The sequence below is a fragment of the Dendrobates tinctorius genome, unplaced genomic scaffold, assembly GCF_039654945.1.
Source record: "Dendrobates tinctorius isolate UK_male_01 unplaced genomic scaffold, ASM3965494v1 ptg000058l, whole genome shotgun sequence".
NCBI classification, from domain to species: domain Eukaryota; kingdom Metazoa; phylum Chordata; class Amphibia; order Anura; family Dendrobatidae; genus Dendrobates; species Dendrobates tinctorius.
The window spans coordinates 23,822,786-23,841,488 of NW_027361726.1; the positions used below are offsets into that span (position 1 = coordinate 23,822,786).

The following is an 18,703-nucleotide window of genomic DNA, read 5'->3' on the forward strand; positions in this document are numbered from 1 at the left end:
CCATGGTTTCTGTGTCCCCCAATGAAGGCTCAGAGAAACGGATTTTACGGTAAGCAACAAAAAATCCTGTTTTTAGCCTCAGTTTTGTCATTTTCACATGGGCAACAGGATAAAATGGATCCTAAAATTTGTTGGGCAATTTCTCCTGAGCACACCAATACCTCATATGTGGTCATAAACCACTGTTTGGGTGCACGGCAGGGCCCGGAAGGGAAGGAGCACCATTTGACTTTTTGAATGGAAAATTAGCTCCAATCGTTATCGGACACCATGTCGCGTTTGGAGAGCCTCTGTGTACCTAAACATTGGAGCTCCCCCACAAGTGACACCATTTTGGAAACTAGACCCCTTAAGGAACTTATCTAGATGTGTAGTGAGCACTTTGAACCCCAAAGTGCTTCACAAAAGTTTATAACGTAGAGCAGTGAAAATAAAAAATCTTTTTTTTTTCCTCAAAAATGATTTTTTAGCACGCTATTTTTTATTTTCACAAGGGTAACAGGAGAAATTAGACCACAAAAGTTGTTGTCCAGATTGTCCTGAGTACGCTGGTACCCCATATGTGAGGAGGGGGGGGAAATGTTTGGGTGCACGGCAGGGCGCAGAAGGGAATGAGCGCCATTTGACTTTTTGAAATGAAAATTAGCTCCAATTGTTAGCGGACACCATGTCGTGTTTGGAGATCCCCTGTGTGCCTAAACTTTGGAGCTTCCCCACAAATGACCCCATTTTGGAAACTAGACCCCCTAAGGAACTTATCTAGATGCATAATGAGCACTTTGAACCCCCAGGTGATTCACAGAAGTTTATAATGCAGAGCAGTGAAAATAAAAAATCTTTTTTTTTCCTAAAAAAAAATTTTTTAGTCGCCAATTTTTTATTTTCACAAGGGTACCAGGATAAATTGGACCCCAAAAGTTGTTGTCCAGTTTGTCCTCAGTACGCTGGTACCCCATATGTGGGGGGAACCACTGTTTGGGCACACGTCGGGGCTCGGAAGGGAAGTAGTGACATTTTGAAATGCTGACTTTGATGGCATGGTCTGCGGGCGTCATGTTACATTTGCAGAGCCCCTATGTGCCTAAACAGTAGAAACCCCCCACATGTGACCTCATTTTGGAAATTAGACCCCCCCAAGGAACTTATCTAGATGTGTGGTGAGCACCTTGAACCCCCCAAGTGCTTCACAGAAGTTTATAACGCAGAGGTGTGAAAATAAAAAAATCATTTTTTTTCCCTCAAAAAAAAATGATTTTTAGCCCGCAATTTTTTTTTTCACAAGGGTAACAGGATAAATTGGACCCCAAAAGTTGTTGTCCAGTTTGTCCTGAGTACGCTGATACCCCATATGTGGGGGATGACCACTGTATGGGCACACGTCAGGGCTCGGAAAGGAAGTAGTGACGTTTTGGTATGCAGACTTTGATGGAATGGTCTGCGGGCATCATGTTACATTTGCAGAGCCCTTGATGTACCTAAACTGTGGAAACCCCCCACAAGTGACCCCATTTTGGAAACTAGACCCCATAAGGAACTTGCCTAGATGTGTGGTGAGCACCTTGAACCCGAAGTGCTTCACAGAAGATTGTAACGCAGAGCCATGAAAATAACAAAAAAAATTTTTTCCTCAAAAAATGAATTTTTAGCTCGCAATTTTTTATTTTCACAAGGGTAACAGGAGAAATTGGACCCCAAAAGTTGTTGTCCAGTTTGTCCTGAGTACGCTGATACCCCATATGTGTGGGGGAAACCATTGTTTGGGCACACGTCAGGGCTCGGAATGGAAGTAGTGACGTTTTGAAATGCAGACTTTGATGGAATAGTCTGCGGCCGTCATTACGTTTGCAGAGCCCCTGATGTGCCTAAACAGTGGAAACCCCCCACAAGTGACCCCATTTTGGAACCTAGACCTTCCAAGGAACTTATGTAGACGTGTTGTGAGCACTTTCAACCCCCAAGTGCTTCACAGAAGTTTATAATGCAGAGACGTGAAAATGAAAAAAACATTTTTTTTCCACAAAAATAATTTTTTATCCCCCAATTTTTTATTTTCCCAAGGGTAACAGGAGAAATTAGTCCCCAAAAGTTGCTGATACCCCATATGTGGGGGTAAACCACTGTTTGGGCACACGTCAGGGCTTGGAAGGGAGGGAGCACCGTTTGACTTTTTGAACGCAAAATTGGCTGGAATCAATGGTTGCATCATATCGCATTTGGAGACCCCTGATGTGCCTAAACAGTGGAAACCCATCAATTCTAACTTCAACCCTAACACACCCCTAACCACAGCCCTAACCCCAACACATCCCTAACCATAACCCTAACCCTAACCACAAGCCTAACCCTAATTCCAACCCTAACCCTAGTTCAAACCCTAACCCTAATTCCAACCCTAACCCTAATTTTCAACCCTAACCCTAATTCCAACCCTAACCCTCTTTCCAACCCTAACCCTCTTTCCAACCCTAACCCTAATGGAAAAATACAAATAAAAATATTTTCTTTATTTTATTAGTTATTAGTTACCTATGGGGGTGATAATCGGGGGATTCATTTACTTTTTATTTCATTTTGATCACTGTGGGAGTGATCAAAATGAAATAATGGAATCTGCAGCCGGCAGATTCGGGCGGGCGCACTGCGCATGCGCCCGCCATTTTCCAAGATGGCCCCCATGAACCGGACCCGCCAGACACCGGGAGCGACAAAGGGACTTAGAAGGTGCCGGGGGGGTGAGAGGGGGTGAAAATTCATCAATTTTCATTGATGAAATATTACTATCGCTCTGATTGGCTGTTTCACTTTTAACAGCCAATCAGAGCGATCGTAGCCACGTGGGGGCTGAATTACAAAGCCCCCTGTATCTGCGGGTCTGGTGACCTTTTATTGACCCCGGTCACCCAACCCGCAGGGGGGCTTTGAATTCATGACACAGGGTATGCGTCATGGGTCGGATTGGCACCGACTTTCATGACGCATATGCTGTGTCACAGGTCGGGAACCAAGGGCATAAAAATTCAAATTTGGAAAATTGCGAAATTTTCGCCAAATTTCCGTTTTTCTCACAAACGCAAGTTATATGAATGAAATTTTACCACTAACATGAAGTACAATATGTCACGAGAAAACAATGTAGAATCACCGGGATCCATGGAAGCGTTTATAACCTCATAAAGGGACAGTGGTCAGAATTGTAAAAATTGGCCCGGTCATGAACGTGCAAACCACCCTTGGGGCTTAAGGGGTTAAGCAGTGAATATTTCAGCCGAACATTGTTGGATTCCTTATTCCATCATCTGAAGCCGTTTCCCCATTATTCTTGTATCTATACAGGAAGCTGATCACCAAAGTGTCACGATACCTGCTGAAGGCGCCGCCGATCTTGGAGGTCACGGTGAGGACAGAACATCAGATCTTTATTTTGCCCAGTTTAGTACCAATATTTAGTGCCCGATCTCCTGTAGTTCTGATCCTTGGTGATGCCCGCAATGGCTGTCACAGGTTGTCACCCACTTCTTGAGCTTCTCTCTTCTTACGTTCTTCCATTTCTATTGGCAAAATCCAGGTGGAATAAAAATGTCCCCCTATTGTAAATCCAGTTTATTACCAAATTGTACAAATTTCTGCAGGATGTTTTTGTTTCATTAAATAATTCATCGCTTTATTAAAAGCTGAACACAATGTAACATCTCCACCATCGCCGATAATTATGGACCATGCAAGGAAGAAGCAGAAGGACCCTCATGTAAATATGGAGAAAGCTCATTAGGAGGACTGTCCCCCGTCAGTGTACAATGCGGGGGGCTGCCTGAGTGGTTGTGTCCATGGAGGATGCACAGTTTAACCCTCCACTATCTGTGTGCTAGAAGTGTAACCCTAACTCCAGGCAAGCGTCTCGCTGGCCTAACCAAACCGCGAGTGTTGACAGCAAGTAGTGTCGTGTGGACGGCTGCAGGGTGGTATGTCATTATTATCCCACTGCGACCTCTTGGGATGAATGAGTGTGAGAAGCTGACCCCCTTCACATTCTCGTCATCTGTAAGTAATATTCAGAGTTTCTGAAAGAATGAACTACAGGAATGAAACATTGGCTGGAAAGTTCAAAGCTGCACGTAAAAAGTAATCAAGGTGCGCCGGAGACTCTAGAAATCTCTGTGAAACACGGCCGGGTCCTTCCCCCACAGCAGAACTGCAGCGTGTGAACAAGCCACTACAGCCATTTCATAAGTTTTTACACTTTTGTTGACAAATCCATGAAGGTTCTGTAAAGCTTCAATCTTCCCAGTGCTGCCCCTTATTCCCCAGACTTCTGCTCTTCCCCCTGCAGCTGGATATCAGCTACTGGGCCACATCCTGACTGATGGCCACACAATCTTGTTCAATCAATTCTAGACGTTTAGAACAATTTCTGTGTTTTTGTTTGTCCACCTGCGTTTTGAGAATTGACCTCCATCCTGCAGACCATCTCTCCGTGCCACGATACATGTCCACATCCTGCAGCACATCTCTCCTCTCAACCCCTCTATACACAGCCCCATCCTGCAGTACGTCACTTCTCTCACCCTCTCTATACACAGCCTCATCTTGCAGTATTTCGCTCCTCTCACCCTCTCTACACACAGCCCAATCCTGCAGTACGTCACTTCTCTCACTCTCTATGTACAGCCCCATCCTGCAGTATATTGCTCCTGTCACCCCCTCTATACACAGCCCCATCCTGCAGAACATTGCTATACTCACCCCCTCTATACCCAGCCCCATCCTGCAGTACATCGCTCTCCTCACTTCCTCTATACACAGCCCCATCCTGCAGTACATTGCTCCTTTCTGTTCAAAGCCCCATCCTGCAATACATCACTCCCGTAACCCCCTCTACACACAGCTCCATCCTGCAGTACATTGCTACTCTCACTCCCTCTATACACAGCCCCATCCTGCAGTACATTGCTCCTCTCAACTTCTATCCGCAGCCCCATCCTGCAGTACATTGTTCCTCTCAACCTCTCTATGAACATCCCCATCCTGAAGTACATCACTCCTCCCACCCCCTCTATAGTTCTATGCAGTACATTGCTTCTCTCACCCCTCCATACCCAGACTCAGCTTGCAGTACATCATTCAGTTACTAACACACCTGTCCCCTGCTTTATGAGCTCTGCATTGTAATGAATAAGTGTCCAATACTTTCAGTGACATCATCCGTTACAGCTCGTTCTACCCACATTCCCGAGTAGAGCTACGTTGGCAGGAACCTGAGCGAGACTGCACTGTACATGATCACCCATGACAATGCCAACTGAATGAATGGAGCCTGGAGGGTCATCCTGTGGGGGTGATAGCTGAAAAACAGGGCAGGTTAAAATTAGTTATATTGATACAAATGAATTAATGTAATTGTAAATTATCAAATCATATTATGTTTTTGGAAGTAACCCTTTATTGACTTTTTTTTCTGCTGTTTCAACCCACTTCTAGTTTTAGAAAGCAATTTTCACACATCCAGTGAACGAAAGACCCCCATTGCCCCCTCCATGTTATTGCAGTAGGTGCGGTGCAGGATCAGTGGATGTTGGTTTTATCTGTAGTCTGTAACCAGAGCTGTTATTATTGCAGCATGGTGGCTCAGTGGTTAGTGCTGTAGCTTTACGATTCAGGGATCAAATCTGAGACCTGGGATGTTTTTTGGGGGTTTGTGACGATCCTGTGATTCTCCACACTTCCATACCACAGGTCAACTTGTGAGTAGCCACCGTCCTGCTCGCGTCATTTATTTAACAGATTTCTATTGATCTAGCAGAGATATATGTTTATGTACAAGATATGAGCTCCAGTATGTTGGTGGCTCAGTGGTTATGTTGTGGCATTGGTGTCCAGGGTTCAAATCCCTGCATGTACTTTATATGTTCTTTTTTTGGGTGGCTTTCTTGTTTTGCAAACATGCTGATAGAACATTTATACTGTGAGCCCCACAATATGTTATGTTGTACAAGTATAATATATTCTGGTGGCTCAGTGGTTAGCACAGATGGGCTGTAGCATTGAGGTCCTGGCTTCATCTCCATCACAGACAACATTGAAAAGGAAGTTAGATTTAATTGACCTTTTTTTGATAAAGAAATTATCTATTTTTGGCAAAAAAAAGTACTTTTGATCCTGCGATGGGTTAGATCAGTTGTTCTTTACATGGAAGAAATTATTATTATTATTATTTATATAGCACCATTGATTCCATGGTGCTGTACATGAGAAGGGGTTACATACAAATTACAGATATCACTTACAGTAAACAAACTAACAATGACAGACTGATACAGAGGGGAGAGGACCCTGCCCTTTCGGGCTTACATGCTACAGGATGGTGGGGAAGGAAACAGTAGGTTGGTGGGTTGCAGCAGTTCCGGTGTTGGTTGCGGTGATATCATCGGTAGTGGTGAGAGAGAAGGAGGTAGTGGGGTCATTGCAGGCTGTAGGCTTTCTTGAAGAGGTGGGTTTTCAGGTTTCGTCTAAAGGATCCAAATGTGGTTGATAGTCGGACATGTTGGGGCAAAGAATGCCAGAGGATGGGGCAATTCGGGAGAAGTCTTGGAGGCGGTTGGGTGAGGAGCGAATAAGTGTGGAGGAGAGAAGGAGGTCTTGGGAGGACCGGAGATTACGTGAGGGAAGGTAGCAGGAGATTAGTTCAGAGACATATGGGGGAGACAGGTTATAGATGGCCTTGTAGGTCAGTATTAGTAATTTGAACTGGATACGCTGAGGGAATGGGAGCCAGTGAAGAGAATTGCAGAGGGGAGAAGCGGAGGAGTAGCTAGGAGAAAGATGAATTAGTGGAGCAGCAGAGTTAAGGATGGACTGGAGAGGTGCGAGGGTGTTAGCAGGGAGACCACAGAAAAGGATGTTGCAGTAGTCGAGGCGGGAGATGATGAGGGCATGCACAAGCATTTTAGTAGATTGAGGGTTGAGGAAAGGACGGGTTCTGGAAATATTTTTGAGCTGGAGGCGACAGGAGGTAGAATGATCTAGATAAGGGAACTGAAAGTTAATTGATCAAATTTACAAATGATGCAAAGTTAGGAGGAATAGCTAACACTAGAGAAGACAGAGAAAGGATTCAGATGGATCTAGATAAGCTTGGACAATGGGCAGTGACTAAAAGAATGGTATTTAACAGGGAAAAATGCAAGATTCTACATCTGGGCAAGAAAAACAAAAATTGCATCAATAGAATGGGAGGAATAGAACTAAGCAACAGCATGTGTGAAATACTTGGATATACTAATGGATCACAGACTGCACATGAGTCACCAGTGTGATGCAGCAGAAAAAGGCAAACACAGTTCTAGGATGTATTAAGAGAAGAAATGATGATCATTTATGTATGGCAGCACGTTGGCTCAGTGGTTAGTGTCACAGCGCTGGATATGAGTTCAATTCCCACTGTCTACATGTTCCCTGTTTCAACATATATAGGACATTTATACTGTGACCCCACAATATCTTGGACTGTATAAGTTGGTGGAGCTCTAATAGTTTGGAGTTGGGGGTGGGGGGGGTTTATCTTCCTATTGGAAGATATAGGGATTTTTGTGTACTCACCGTAAAATCCTTTTCTCCGAGCCATTCATTGGGGAACACAGAGACAGTGGGTGTTATGCTGCTTGCCACTAGTAGGACACTAAGTAAACCAGAAAAAAGTTAACTCCTCCCCTGTAGTATACACCCTCTCGCTGGATGAGATATCTCCAGTTCAGTGAAAAAAGGAGTAGGAGCTTAAACAGTCAACAATAACCATAACTATGTCAAAACCTAAGAATGCTACAAATGAGCCAGTAGGCTAAACAGGGCGGGTGCTGTGTCCCCCAATGAGTGGCTCGGAGAAAAGGATTTTACGTGAGTACACAAAAATCCCTATTTCTCCTACGCCTCTTTGGGGGACACAGAGACAGTGGGATGTCCAAAAGCAGTCCCTGGGTGGGGAGCATACATCTGCTAATACCCCATGTACCACTGAGTCAACGCTGAGCTACTGCCGATTGCAGGATGCGTCTGCCGAGAGCTGCATCTGCAGAGGCCTGAGAATGAATTTGGTAAAGTTTTGTAAAAGTATGCAGACTGGACCAAGTCGCAGCCTTGCAGACCTGTTCTGCCGAGACCTGGTGCCGAATGGCCCAAAAGGCAACCAATGACCGGGTAGAGTGCGCCTTAATCCCCGCTGGGACAGGCGCGTTCCTGACACGGTAGGATTCCTGAATCGCTAAGCGAATCCACCTGGCTAACGTTGCCTTTGTAGCGGCTAGACCCTTCCTATGCCCCTCTGGAAGTATGAAGAGGGCATCTGACCTGCGGAAGAGAGCCGTCCGCGAGATGTACCGTCTCAGCGCCCTAACCATATCCAGGTTGTGGAGGGCCTTCTCAATGCGATGGATTGACACCGGACAAAAGGAAGGCAAAACAATTTGGTGGCAATTTTGCGTTGGAAAAGCACTGACAAAGCCGAAATTTGGCCCTTGAGCAAGGTAAGCGCGAGACCTGAGTTTAATCCGGATTGAAGGAACTCCAATATGGCCAGAATGGAGACACCAGAGGGGATCGACCATGATCCTTGCACCATGAAAAGAAGATTTTCCAGGTGTGGTGATAGATACGCCTAGACACAGGCTTCCTAGCACTAATCATGGTGGATATCACATTGTGAAAGAACCCAGCCTGTGCTAAAATCCAGAATTCAACGGCCACGCCGTCAAAGACAGGGCCCCGGAGTTCTGGTGGTAAATCGGCCCCTGAGAAAGCAGATCCGTGAGATCTGGATGTCGCCAGGGGACATCGGCGACTAGTTGTATTAGTTCTGCATACCAAGCTCGGCGCGGCCAATCTGGCGCGACTCGGATCACTGGTACACCCTCCGCTCTGATCTTCTTGATGACCCTCGGAAGCAAGGGAAGAGGGGGAAAGATGTACGTGAGCCGGAACTGGTGCCATGGCAGAACTAGGGCATCCACTGCGATGGCATATGGATCACGCGATCGGGAAATTAACCGAGGAACCTTGTTGTTTAGTCTTGAGACCATGAGATGGACATCCGGAGTCCCCCAATGATGACAAATCTGTTGAAAGACTTCCGGATGAAGAGACCACTTCCCCGAGGCAATGCCTTTGCGACTGAGGAAATCTGCCGCCCAATTTTCTTCGCCCGGGATGTAGATTGCTGAGATGGATGAATGGTTGGTCTCGGCCCAATGGAGGATGTGACTCACTTCGTGCATGGCCATCCTGCTCCGGGTACCTCCCTGGCGGTTGATATACGGTACAGCTGAGCCGTTGTCGGATTGGATACTGATGGGGTGACCTGCGAGGAGATTGTGGAAACTCCATATAGCAAATCTGATCGCTCGTATCTCCAAAATGTTGATGGGGAGACGTGACTCTAGGGTCGACCAATGACCCTGTGCCGTGTGGTGACGAAAGACCGCACCCCAGCCGAGAAGACTTGCGTCGGTGGTTACAAACAACCATCTTACTGGGAGAAAAGACATCCCTTGATTCAGGGAGGACCTCAGAGTCCACCACCTGACCCGCAGGGACAGAAGGATCCGACGGTCCAGGGAGAATGGGTTCTTGTCCCGAGCTAACAGCAACGCATGTTGTAAGGGACGGAGATGGAACTGCGCAAATGGAACTGCTTCCATCACAGCTACCATCTTTCCGAGAACTCTCATGCTGAAACGAATGGAGTGAGAAGCTGGACGGGAAAGAGTCCGCACTGCCTGTTGTAAGGCTTGCGTCTTATCTGGAGGGAGAATGACCAACCCGCGGGAAGTGTCCAAGATCATTCCTAAAAAGGAAATCTGCTGAGCCGGTTTCAGGGAAGACTTTGCGAAGTTTATCTTCCACCCCAGGCGCGAAAGTGTATTTACTGTTATCTCCACGGATTCCTTGCAGGCTGGAAGGGACGGACCCTTGATGAGCAGGTCGTCCAGATACGGTAACACCACTACTCCCCGAGAGTGGAAAATGGCCATGACAGCCGCCATGACCTTAGTAAAGACCCTGGGGGCGGTGGCGAGTCCGAAGGGCAAGGCAACGAACTGGAAGTGTTCCTCGTGAATTGCAAAACGCAGGAACTGCTGGTGAGACGGGCAGATCGGAATGTGAAGGTAAGTGTCCTTGATGTTGATGGATGCTAGGAACTTTCCTTTTTCCATGGAAGCGACAACTGATCGGAGAGATTCGGAATCGCCGAACCGTGACAAACTGATTTAACAGTTTGAGATCCAGAATGGGTCGCATTGTCCCGTCCTTCTTTGGAGCCACAAAAAGGTTTGAATAAAATCCTCTGAACCTTTCGTAATGAGGGACCGGAATGATGACTCCGACCCTTAACAGAGCCTGTACAGCCCGAAGGAAGGCTCTTGTCTTTCCCTTGGGGGGAGAGGAAAGGAAAAAGCGAGTTGGAGGGGGAGAGGAAAACTCTATCTTGTATCCGGAGGACACCAGCTCCCTGACCCACTTGTCGTGGACGACCACGAGCCAGGTGTGGCTGAAGGAAAGTAGGCGACCGCCTACTCTGTCGGCGTCCGCTGGATACCGCAACAAGTCATTGGGTAGATCTATGAGATCTGGCTCCCCTGGATCCAGAGGCCCTAGGCTTGGTTTCCAAAAGCGGTTAGGTCTGTATGAGACCTAGGAGCCTCTGTCTCCGCGCGGAGACGGACCTGATCCGGAAGAGAAGGTAGAGGAGGACCAACCAGAGTTGTTGCGAAAAGATCGAAAGCGCGTCGGCTGTTGGTTGCGAAACGGCCAAACAGCCTTTTGTTGAGGAAGGAATTTACTTTTTCCTCTGGTAGCATCAGAAATGAGCTGATCCAGTTTCTCTCCAAAAAGACAACCCATTTGAAAAGGGAGAGAAGTCAACGATCTTTTAGATGTGGCATCTGCCCACCAGTCGCGGAGCCATAGGGCGCTTCTAATGGAGATCGCATTAGCGGCAGTTTGGGCTGCGCAATTGGCGACATCAAAAGAGGCGTCCACTACAAAGTCTGCTGCGTGAATTATGTGCCTGGCGACCGTGGTTGTCTCCAGAGGAAGATTGGTGCCCTGGAAGGAAGTAATCAGGACTTCTGCCCAAGCGGCCATTGCCTTAGTGACCCAAATTGCCGCGAAAGATGGAAAAATCGCTGCTCCTGAAGCTTCAAAAACTGAACGGGCAAGGTAGTCAATCTGACAATCGGAGGGGTTTCTGATTGAGGAACCCTCAGAAACGGATAGAAGTGTTTTTGAAGCAATACGCGATACAGGCGGGTCCACCGGGGGGGGACTGTAACCAATCCTTCATTAGGTCTGGACCAAAAGGGTATTTAGCCTGAATAGACTTTTGCCATGTGAACCGCTTATGCGGACGATCTCTATGTTTCTGGACAATTTCCTTAAAGTCCGGATGGCTGGTAAATAACCTGCGCACACTCTTGGTTTTCTTAAGTGAGATAGGTTGTGCTGGAGCGGGAACATTATCCTCATCCAACTTCAGAATCCTGTTGACTGATTCTATAAAAGAATCAAGCGACTCCTGATCAGTTGGGGGATTCTGAGGGGCTGACGTGTCAGAATCGAATTCAGAGTCGTGCTCGCTGAGAACTCCAGGAGAGGGAGAGCGAGAGACAGGAGTCGCAGATGCAGAGGCGCGAACGGGACTAGGGGACACGTCATGGGTCCGCTTTCTAGAGACCTGACCATCTCTTGACCGAGTACGGCCCCTGCTGGTGGACGGTTCCCGGCCGACGCCAGAGCCTTCCTCGGGGGGGAGGACGCCTTCTGGCTTAAAGAGTCCTCCCGGAGGGAGAATATAGCCTGGGTCAGAGACTCCACCGACCGTGACAGGGACGCAGCCCACTCGGGTACTAAATGCAGGAGGCCCTTCAGCAGCGGCGATGAGGGGTGATTAAGCGCAGGTCAGGGCGCAGGCCGGGTCGCAGCCCGTGCATAATGGATTAGTCTGTGCACTGGGTATGGCAGACTTGCAAGTGGTACACACGGTAAATAATGCAGTGTGCTTTTTAGCCGCCCGTTTAGTCTCCTTAGATTGAGACATAGCGCTCCTGAAAGGGTTAACGGCAGAGTCTGCTGTAGCTGCAGGGAACGTGCCGGGAAGGGGTTAAGCTTTAATCTGAGGGCAGATGCAGCTTACCCGGTCCTATGCTGTGTCCCCCAGGAGGAATAGCGGAAGCCCTGCGGTGTCACCCAGTATCTGGCAGAATGCTCGCCTCACAGCTTCCAGAGCAGGCTGAGGTAAAAGGACATGGCCCCCGAGATTATAATTGCACGTCTCGTCAGGGATGAGAGGCGCCAGTGCGGCGATAATAGCGCGGGCGGCGCTATTCAAATTGCGGCCTAGTAGGCCGGAAAGCCGGGGGCCAAATTTCTGAGCCTACCCGCAGTAAGCGCCGGTGGGCGGGGCAGCGCTAGTGGGCGGCGCTAGGCCGGAAAGCTGGGGACTAAATTTTTCGGGCTACCCGCGGTAGCACGGGGGGGGGGGGGGGGCGGGGCACCGCCGCTGACGCTACGTCAGCGCTTCTACAGGGGGCCAGGACCCGACCCCATACCTCAACTCCAGTGCTCAGCGCTGTCCGGCCATCCATGCAGGTTCTCATCTCCTGGGCTGATGTAGCAGAGCTGGAGGAGTTCTTAAAGGGGCCATACTCAATCGATCCTCCCTATGATAGGGGGATGGAGAGCTATGGGGCTGATTCAGGGCCTACGTAAGCGCTGTCCAGTCTTCTCCATTGCGCCTGCCCTCATATCTGTAAGCGCTGTCCATGGAATACCGAACTCCGGTCGTAAGGATCATCGCCAAAATTGCTAGAGGAATCAGCCCCAAACGTCGCAGGAAAGTGTACGGGGAGGTATACGCCACGTGCTTGCCTGTTGTTGGTTCGGAGGAGAGTGGGCCGTAGAAAGGAACCGTCGCCCCCTTCACTCCGTTAATTAAAAAATAAAAATTTACAGAAAAATTCAAAAATAACATAAAAACGGTGGGGTCTGAAACCAGACCCAAGTGCCTCCTACAGACACTAAGCAATGAACTGGAGATATCTCATCCAGCGAGAGGGTGTATACTGCAGGGGAGGAGTTAACTTTTTTTCTGGTTTACTTAGTGTCCTCCTAGTGGCAAGCAGCATAACACCCACTGTCTCTGTGTCCCCCAATGAGGCGTAAGAGAAAGTACTTTTATATTAAGTCCAAGCTGGTAAATCTCTACCAGCTCATTTATACAAGATATTATCAGGGTCATAGTATAACTGGCTGATCAGTATGTCTCTGGAGTGAAAGGGGAAGGAAGACCCCCAACCACAGGTAACATACAGCCTCCATATACACTACCATTCAAAAGTTTAGGGTAACTTAGAAATGTCCTTATTTTTGAAAGAATGAAGCTAACATTAAATGATTCAGAAATACACTGTATACATTGTAAATGTGGTAAACGACTATTCTAGCTGCAAACGTCTGGTTTGTAATTCAGTATCTTCATAGGTGTATAGAGGCCCATTTCTAACAACCATCACTCTAGTGTTCTTATGGTACTTTGTGTTTAACTGTGTAAGATGGATAATGGATGGTTAGAATACCCTTGAAAACCCTTGTGCAAGTATGTTAGCACAGCTGAAAACAGTTTGGCTGATTAGAGAAGCTATCAACCTGACCTTCCTTTGAGCTAGTTGAGAATCTGGAGCATTACATTTGTTGGTTCCATTAACATCTCAAAATAGCCAGAAAAAAAGAAATTTCATGTGAAACTTGATAGTCTATTCTTGTTCTTAGAAATGAAGGCTATTCCATGTGAGAAATTGCCAAGAAACTGAAGATTTCCTACAATGGCGTGTACTACTCCCTTCAGAAGAGAGGACAAACAGGCTCTAACCAGAGTAGAAAGAGAAGCAGGAGGCCCCGCTGCATAACTGAGCAACAAGACAAGTACATTACAGTCTGTAGTTTGAGAAATCGACGCCTCACAGGTCCTCAACTGGCAGCTTCATTAAATAATACATGCAAAACACCAGTGTCAACGTCTACAGTGAAGAGGCGACTCCGGGATGCTGGCCTTCAGGGCAGAGTGGCAAAGAAAAAGCCATATCTGAGACTGGCTATTAAAAGGAAAAGATTAATATGGGCAAAAGAACACAGACATTGGACAGAGGAAGATTGGAAAAAAGTGTTATGGACAGACTAATCCAAGTTTGAGGTGTTTGGATCACACAGAAGAACATTTGTGAGACGCAGAACAACTGAAAAGATGCTGGAAGAGTGCCTGACGCCATCTGTCAAGCATGGTGGAGGTGATGTGATGGTCTGGGGTTGCTTTGGTGCTAGTAAAGTGGGAGATTTGTACAAGGTAAATAGGATTTTGAATTAGGAAGGCTATCACTCCATTTTGCAACGCCATGCCATACTCTGTGGACAGCGCTTGATTGGAGCCAATTTCATCCTACAACAGGACAATGACCCAGAGCACACCTCCAAATTATGCAAGAATTATTTAGGGAAGAAGCAGGCAGCTGGTATTCTATCTGTAATGGAGTGGCCAGCGCAGTCACCACATCTCAACCCCATTTAGCTGGTGTGGGAGCAGCTTGACCAAAGGGAGCATTCTTTGACAAAAGCAAAGTTTGAAGGAGAAAATTATTATTTCAAATAATCTTTTTTTCTAACCTTGTCAATGTCTGGACTAGATTTTAAATTCACTTGGAAACTCATTTGATTAATAAAAGTATGACTTTTCATGGAAAACACAAAATTGTCTGGGTGACCCCAATATTTTGAACAGTAGTGTAGATAGTGTCCGTGGTGGAGATTGAACCCAGGTCCACAGTGCTGCACGACTGTGAGGCCGGTTTCACATTGGCGCATTGTTGCGCAGCGCATCATGCGCAATAGAAACGCATGCAAAAAACGCATCATGCGTTTTTGCATGCGTTTGATGCGCATTCATTCTTTAGGGGTTAAAACCAGTGTCTACACATGCTCACGAAAATGCAGATCAACGTATGTCCATGCGCACGCCTGCGTTCCCATAGACTGTAATGCGTTATTTTGTTACATTCCGTGCGCAAGCGGGTTTTTTGACGCCTTTCAGCGCACTCAAAAATGCAACAGGTTGCGTCTGGAGCGCAAAGGCGCACACCTTGAAAAAACGCATGCGAACGAAAACACATACGAACGCGTGCAAACGCAAGACCATGCGCTCCCCATGTTAAGGATAGGGGCGCATGACGCATGCGCACATGTGCCGCAAACGCTGCGCAACAAAACGCCAATGTGAAACCGGCCTGACACTGACTACTGAGCCACTGCTGCTCTAGATGTCAGTATCATTTCTTCTATATCGAAATCATTGTTCAGTCTTCTAATTGCTAACCACTGAGTCATTGCTCCGCCTTAGATAAAGGATAGTCATTCCGTCTACATCATGCATCCCATATAGAACAACTGATCACAACCATCGCACACTCAAAAGTAAATTATTTTTTTTTTTTTTGCCAAGAATAGATGTAAATAACATCCTTTTGTAAAATAAATTATCTAACTTCCTTGTTATGTGGTGGGAACTGAATCCAGTACCTCAGCACTGCAGACCGTATGTGCTAACCACCGAGCCACCGAACAAGGAAGAAAACCATCACAGGATGAAGTCCTCTCAGAGGATCTAAAAATAAAGGAAATGTAGTTTTTTTTAAATTTTCTTTAGTATCATTTAAGTGACCTCCTTTTTGACAAATAAAAACACAGGTACAAGGTTGAAAGAAGAGACAAGTCCATACAATAACCATTCAGACCTTGGTGGAATTTGTACTTATGACCCCGATGTTGGGAGCCACCGTGCAGCCGGTGGATACTGTGGTATCGCAGTACATAGATTTATTAGTCAGCAGATCGAAGGTTCAAAAATCTCAACATAGACTAAAAATTCAAGTAAAAAAATTAATAATTGTAATCGGCTCGTTTCCCACATTAAAAAAAAAACAAAAAAAAACCTCAAAACATATTTATCGCTGCATCCATAAAAGACTGATCTATCAAAATATAAAAATAATGAACCTGTATGGTAAATGCCAAGAGAAAAAAATAATTGAAAACCTTGTCATAAGCTGGTGCCTTGCTATGTCACGTATGCGGCAGGTCCCAACAGCCAGAAGGGCAGCAGATCCCAACAGGCAGAGGGGCAGCAGGTCCCAACAGCTAGAAAGGCAGCAGCTCACATCAGCCAGACGAACAACAGGTCACAAGAGCCAGAGAGGTAGCTGGTCCCAACAGCTAGAAGGGCAGCAGCTCGCAACAGCCCCAGGGGCAGCAGCTCACATCAGTCAGAGGAGCAGCAGGTCACAACAGGCAGAGAGGTAGCAGGTCCCAACAGCTAGAAGGGCAGCAGCTCACATCAGCCAGAGGGGCAGCAGGTCACAACAGCCAGAAGGGCAGCAGGTTCCAACACCTAGAAAGGCAGCAGCTCACATCAGCCAGACGAACAACAGGTCCCAATAGTCAGAGGGGCGTAACTTAATACTAATGATAATGGTCATAATAGGAAACTAATTCTGAGACTTCAGGAGTCCGTAAAGATCATATTTTGTAGTGAATTGGAGAAACTAATTTTTATATTAATTGTTCACAAATATACCTTCTTATTGCATTGGTATGTTGCAAACAGCAGAACGTTTGTAAATTGTATTAATAAATGGAGTTTACAATGGGGGATAGTAGTGATTGCTTCTGTACAAACTGTAGCATGAAAAGGAACACTTGCTTTTCAGGACAAAAGAAAAGCTGGGCGATGCCCCATGTAAGGTCACGTTCACACATTCTGTATTTGTAAGTCAAAACCAGGAGTCGGTGATAATACAGAAGTGGTGACATGTTTCTCTTATACGGTACTTTTCTTCTGATTTTTCCTCTCCTGCTTTTGGCTTATAAATAGTGAAGTAAAATACTGACCGTGTGAACAAGGCCTAATAGTGACCATATATTATTCTCGGCTGTTGCAGGTCCACGAGCTCAGCCACGAAGTCACCATGAAATTGTTTTCTACCAATGGGACGAAGGATCCTGTGGACATTGCGACGGTGGCGTATTACATCGAGCGGGAGGTAAGAAATCTCTGGTGGTCCTGGTTGTTTAGATCATAGCTGTGACCCCTCCAGTCTGCTGAACGGGAGTCGGACCCCAGTCAGATATTGAGGACCTATGTTATAAACATGGAGAACCCTTTAATTATATTATCTCTAGGGGTCTAGCGCCGTAAACTGATGATAATATTAAGGGGATTTCACTGCGGTGAGTCGTGCTATTAATGAGCGGGGCCATGTTACTTCTTTCAGAGACCACCATGTAGCACAATCCAGACATTGACTTACATTGGATGCCTTCCTCCATTTGGTGAAATCAGACGTTTTTCTTGCTTTTAAAAACTAATTTTGTATATGAGCTAATCTGGAAGAGCGCCTGACCAACTCCATGAACACTAATGTGAATAGACCCTGCACAACCTCCATGTTCATCAGTTTTCAGGAGTGTTTTTTTTTTGTATTTATAAGTTTTCTACACTAAGTGTGCCACCTGCAGGACAACACTAGGTACTGCGCTGAACCCCTATGATTGTACTAGAATAAAGCCACATTGATCATTGTTTTTAACCGGATGATATATTGTCCCTCAGCTAAAACTACGCAAACTCAGCGTTCCCCTGGACGGATGGATCCTGGAGATCGATGTGGAATCAATCCGGGTTTTGTTTTTTGACAATGAACCTCCTCGAATCAACATGAAAAGCATCTCTCCCGGGTTTGCCGCCATCATTATCATCATCGCTCTGGCTATTCTAACTGGGATCGCAGTGTTTGTAAGTACATTGTGTAATATATAAATCACATCATTTATGAATACATAACCCCCCCCACGATGCAAATGTAGCAGAAAAGCGATAGCTTCCCTTTCGCGCAGTCACCCCTTTAACAGCAGTAAAGGCTGGCATCTAATGCATCTCACCTCCCACCAAGTGATAGATTTATTAGTTGCGTAAAGGCACTTGCCAAAAATCAACTTTTGCAAAAAAAAAAAAAAATCCCTTGATTCCAGCATGTGTTGCAGGTGGTGCTGCAGCGGAGAGCAGAGCAGGAGCGCATTCAGTTTGAAGTCATTGAGGTAAGAGGCGGCCGATAACACCGTATTCACACATACAGGATTCCTGGACCGGCCGCAGGTCTCCAGACCAGAAATGTGACAACCCCATAGGTGTGTACGAGACCCACGGCCGGTCTGGGAATCCAGGTCTGTACTTGAAGACAGCAGATTGCTCAGGGCAGGAGACCCACTGGATGGGCTTGGTGTTACGATCACAGGAATGGCGAGACCGACCTTTTATGAGATCTCGGTACATTACTCATCAGATGGCTGTGTGGTGTTTATCAGTAATTCTAGCTGTGCTCCTGAGGTTCTACTAAACCAGGCTAAGCCCCTTCCTTCCAGTAACATCTTCACCTACCAGCGATCCAGCAGATCCACATGCAGCAGATCCGCGCCCGCACACACAGTCAGATCCCCACCTGATTGCAGAACTATGCATGTGACAGCTGAACAAATCTCATCCACATAACCCAGAACTTTTCCAGGCTGACATTGGCCTGCGGCACAGTTTCTGTAATCCTCAGCATGTCACTTTCTG

General features: G+C 46.6%; 1 protein-coding gene across 1 annotated transcript in view; it reads left to right on the plus strand.

Moving 5' to 3' along the window:
* LOC141092186 (epithelial cell adhesion molecule-like) overlaps nt 1-18,703 on the plus strand; it is a 41,753-nt gene that overhangs the window by 22,280 nt on the left and 770 nt on the right. The window contains exons 5-8 of the mRNA XM_073578187.1: nt 3,334-3,394; nt 17,028-17,129; nt 17,699-17,881; nt 18,130-18,183. Of these exons, the coding sequence (XP_073434288.1) occupies nt 3,334-3,394; nt 17,028-17,129; nt 17,699-17,881; nt 18,130-18,183 (400 nt within the window). The remainder of the gene's footprint in view (nt 1-3,333; nt 3,395-17,027; nt 17,130-17,698; nt 17,882-18,129; nt 18,184-18,703) is intronic.